Source organism: Colobus angolensis, unplaced genomic scaffold (assembly GCF_000951035.1).
Source record: "Colobus angolensis palliatus isolate OR3802 unplaced genomic scaffold, Cang.pa_1.0 Scaffold36, whole genome shotgun sequence".
In the NCBI taxonomy this organism is placed as follows: domain Eukaryota; kingdom Metazoa; phylum Chordata; class Mammalia; order Primates; family Cercopithecidae; genus Colobus; species Colobus angolensis.
Window position 1 is genome coordinate 3,204,486 of NW_012116932.1, and position 3,350 is coordinate 3,207,835.

A 3,350-nucleotide genomic window follows, 5' to 3' on the forward strand; every position below is an offset into this window, starting at 1 on the left:
GGGCCATTGGATCTGGGCCTTGAAAGATAAATAGACGTTTCCTAACATTTCCTAGGCAGAGAAAAGCGTGTGTGTGTAGGGGGAATTGCTCATTTTACTTAACAAGTACTTTCCCATTTTTGAGGGACCAGGTACTCAGGGGGCCACAGACAAGACCAAGGCCGAAAAGACAGGGGCCTCCCCACATCACAGCGCCGGGACTCCGCACCCACCCACAGCCCTCTTCATTCCTCCCAACGACAGATGGGGAAACTGAGGCAGCCCAGAGCAGCCCCCACCCTAGGTCCTGCCCAGGCAGCTTCTCCTGGGCCTGTGCCGTGCCCACACACCCACGCGGGACCTGTGTCACCAGGTTTAAAATGGAAACGGCTAGGATCTTTTTTTTTTTCTTCCTTTAAGAAAATCCTAGGTCCAAATAAGGCGAGGGCTGCCGGGAGCACGGTGAGCTGGCCAAGTCCTCCTGAGCGAGCGAGTGGCGGCTGGCCCGGCCGGCCTGGGCTTGGGCCTCCTCCAAGACTCGCCCGGCAAGAGGGCGGGGGCACCCTGGGAGGCTATAAGGCCCTCTCCTCCACCCTGCCAGGCTCACTCGGCCCCGCAGCCGCAGCCCCCACAGAGCCAGCCGCACTCCCCACGCCCCCTGCGCCCCCCACGCCCCCTGCGCCAGAGCCCAGCCATGGAGGCCATCAAGAAGAAAATGCAGATGCTGAAGTTGGACAAGGAGAATGCCATCGACCGCGCGGAGCAGGCCGAGGCGGATAAGAAAGCCGCCGAGGACAAGTGCAAGCAGGTGAGGTGCCCTCCGCTGGGCCGCGCTGGGCTGCTGGACGTCCTCTCTGTGCGGAAGGCTGGGGTCTGGAGCCCAGGTGGGGGTCGCAGACACCTGCCGGTGGGGAGGACAGTGAGCTGATGCTTTGGCTGAGGAAGAGCGAGAGGAGACCATTGCCTTCCTTGGATGGGGTCCTGTGCTGAAAGGGGGGTGACGATCGGACCCTTCCCCAGCAGGGCCAGTGCGAACAAAGTGAGTTTGACAGAGAGGTGGCTGGGGAGGGAGAGAGTGAAAACGTTCATGAGAAAGGTAGAGGTGTTGTTTGAGCTGGGAGGTTGTGTACTAGAGAAGGTGGTTGGGGACATGCTGTGTGTGTGTATTTGAGTGTGTTTGAGCGTGTGTGTGTACGTGTGTTTGCGTGTGTGTACATGTGTATGTACATGTGTGTGTGTTTGAGATGGTGTCTCACTCTGTCGCCCAGGCTGGAGTGCAGTGGCCCAATATTGACTCACTGCAACCTCCACCTCCTGGGTTCAAACGATTCTCCTGCCTCAGCCTCATGAGTAGCTGGGATTACAGGCACCCACCACCACGCCCGACTAATTTTGTATTTTTAGTAGAGATGGGATATCACCATGTTGGCCAGACTGGTCTCCAACTCCTCACCTCAAGTGATCCGCCCGTGTCTGTCTCCCAAAGTGCTGGGATTACAGGCATGAGCCACCGCACCCAGCCATTTGTGTGTGTTTGAGCAATTCTCTGTGTGTGTGTGAGCATTTCTGTGTCTGTGTATCTGCATGTTTGGGCATTTGTATGTGTCTGTGTGTACATGTATTTGTGTATGTTAGAGCGTGTGTCTGTGTGTCTGCATGTCTCCATGTGTTTAAGCATTTCATTTTTTTGTTTTTTTGTTTTTTTTTTTTTTTGAGACGGAGTCTCGCTCTGTCACCCGGGCTGGAGTGCAGTGGCTGGATCTCAGCTCACTGCAAGCTCCGCCTCCCGGGTTTACGCCATTCTCCTGCCTCAGCCTCCTGGGTAGCTGGGACTACAGGCGCCCGCCACCTCGCCCTGCTAGTTTTTTGTATTTTTTAGTAGAGACGGGGTTTCACCATGTTAGCCAGGATGGTCTCTATCTCCTGACCTCGTGATCCGCCCGTCTCGGCCTCCCAAAGTGCTGGGATTACAGGCTTGAGCCACCGCGCCCGGCCGTGTTTAAGCATTTCTGCACGTGTCTGTGTGTGTGCACATATTTGTGTGTTTGAGCAATTCTCTGTGTGTGTGTGAGCATTTCTGTGTCTGTGTGTGTATGTGCATGTTTGGGCATTTGTATGTGTCTGTGTGTACATGTATTTGTGTATGTTTGAGCGTGTGTCTGTGTGTCTGCGTGTCTCTATGTGTTCAAGCATTTCTGCATGTGTCTGTGTGTGTACACATATGTGTGTGTTTCAGCAATTCTCTGTGCGTGTATCTGTATGTGTTTAAGCATTTCTGTGCGTGTCTGTGTGTGCACACATTTTTGTCTGTGTGTGTGAGTTCTCTGTGTGTCTGTGCGTGTTTGAGCATTTCTGTGTGTGCACATGCGTTGTGTGTGTCTGTTTTATGTGTCTGTACATGTGCGTATGTTTCAGCTGAAGAGAGTGCGGAGGGGTAAAGGTGACTGTGAGAACGAGTGTGTACTAGGAGAGTTATGAGTGTGTGGGACGCTGCAAGCGGCTGTTGGAAAGTAGATGTGAAAGAGCGTGGGTGTGTTTGTGAGTCTGCGTGTAGATGGTGGGGGTCTGTGAGGGTAGTGGGAGAGGCTGACTGTGTGTGTGCTTGTGCAAATGCTGGCATGACAGTGATTGAAAGTACACGTTGATGTGCCTATGTTTGTGTTGGCATATGTGTATCAGGGTGATGGGTTTCTGCTGGCGTGTCTGTGTGTGCACGTGCACATGTTTGGATGTGTGTTTCTGTTTGTGTGTTGGTGACTGTGTCTCTGTTGGGGTGTGTGTGCATGTTTAGATGAGTGTGTGTTTCTGTTGGTGTGTGTGGGGATGTGTATGGATGAGTGTGTTTCTGTTGGGGTGTGTGGACGAGTGTATGTTTCTACGGGTGTGTATGTGTGTGGATGAGTGTGTTTCTGTTGTTGGCGTGTGTGTATGTGTATATTTCTATTGAGGTGCATATGGATGAGTGTGTGTTTCTATTGGTGTGTGTGGATGAGGGTGTGTTTCTATTGGTGTGTGTGTGGATGAGGGTGCTTCTATTGGTGTGTATGAGTGTGTGTTTCTATTGGTGTATGTGGATGAGTGTGTGTTTCTATTGGTGTATGTAGATGAGTGTGTGTTTCTATTGGTGTGTGTGGATGAGTGTGTGTTTCTATTGGTGTGTATGTGTATGAGTGTGTGTTTCTGTCGAGGTGTATGTGTATGAGTGTGTTTCTCTTGGTGTGTGTGTGTGGATGAGTGTGTGTTTCTTTTTTTTTTTGAGACGGAGTCTCGCTCTGTCGCCCAGGCTGGAGTGCTGGAGTGCAGTGGCCAGATCTCAGCTCACTGCAAGCTCTGCCTCCCGGGTTTACGCCATTCTCCTGCCTCAGCCTCCC

At 52.4% G+C, this 3,350-nt stretch overlaps 1 protein-coding gene across 1 annotated transcript in view; it reads left to right on the forward strand.

The window, feature by feature from the left end:
• Positions 1 to 589: 589 nt before the first annotated feature.
• Positions 590 to 3,350, forward strand: part of TPM4 (tropomyosin 4) — a 38,007-nt gene continuing 35,246 nt past the window's right edge. Inside the window, exon 1 of the mRNA XM_011953249.1 lies at positions 590 to 787. Coding sequence (XP_011808639.1) covers positions 674 to 787 — 114 coding nt within the window. The 5' untranslated portion in view covers positions 590 to 673. The remainder of the gene's footprint in view (positions 788 to 3,350) is intronic.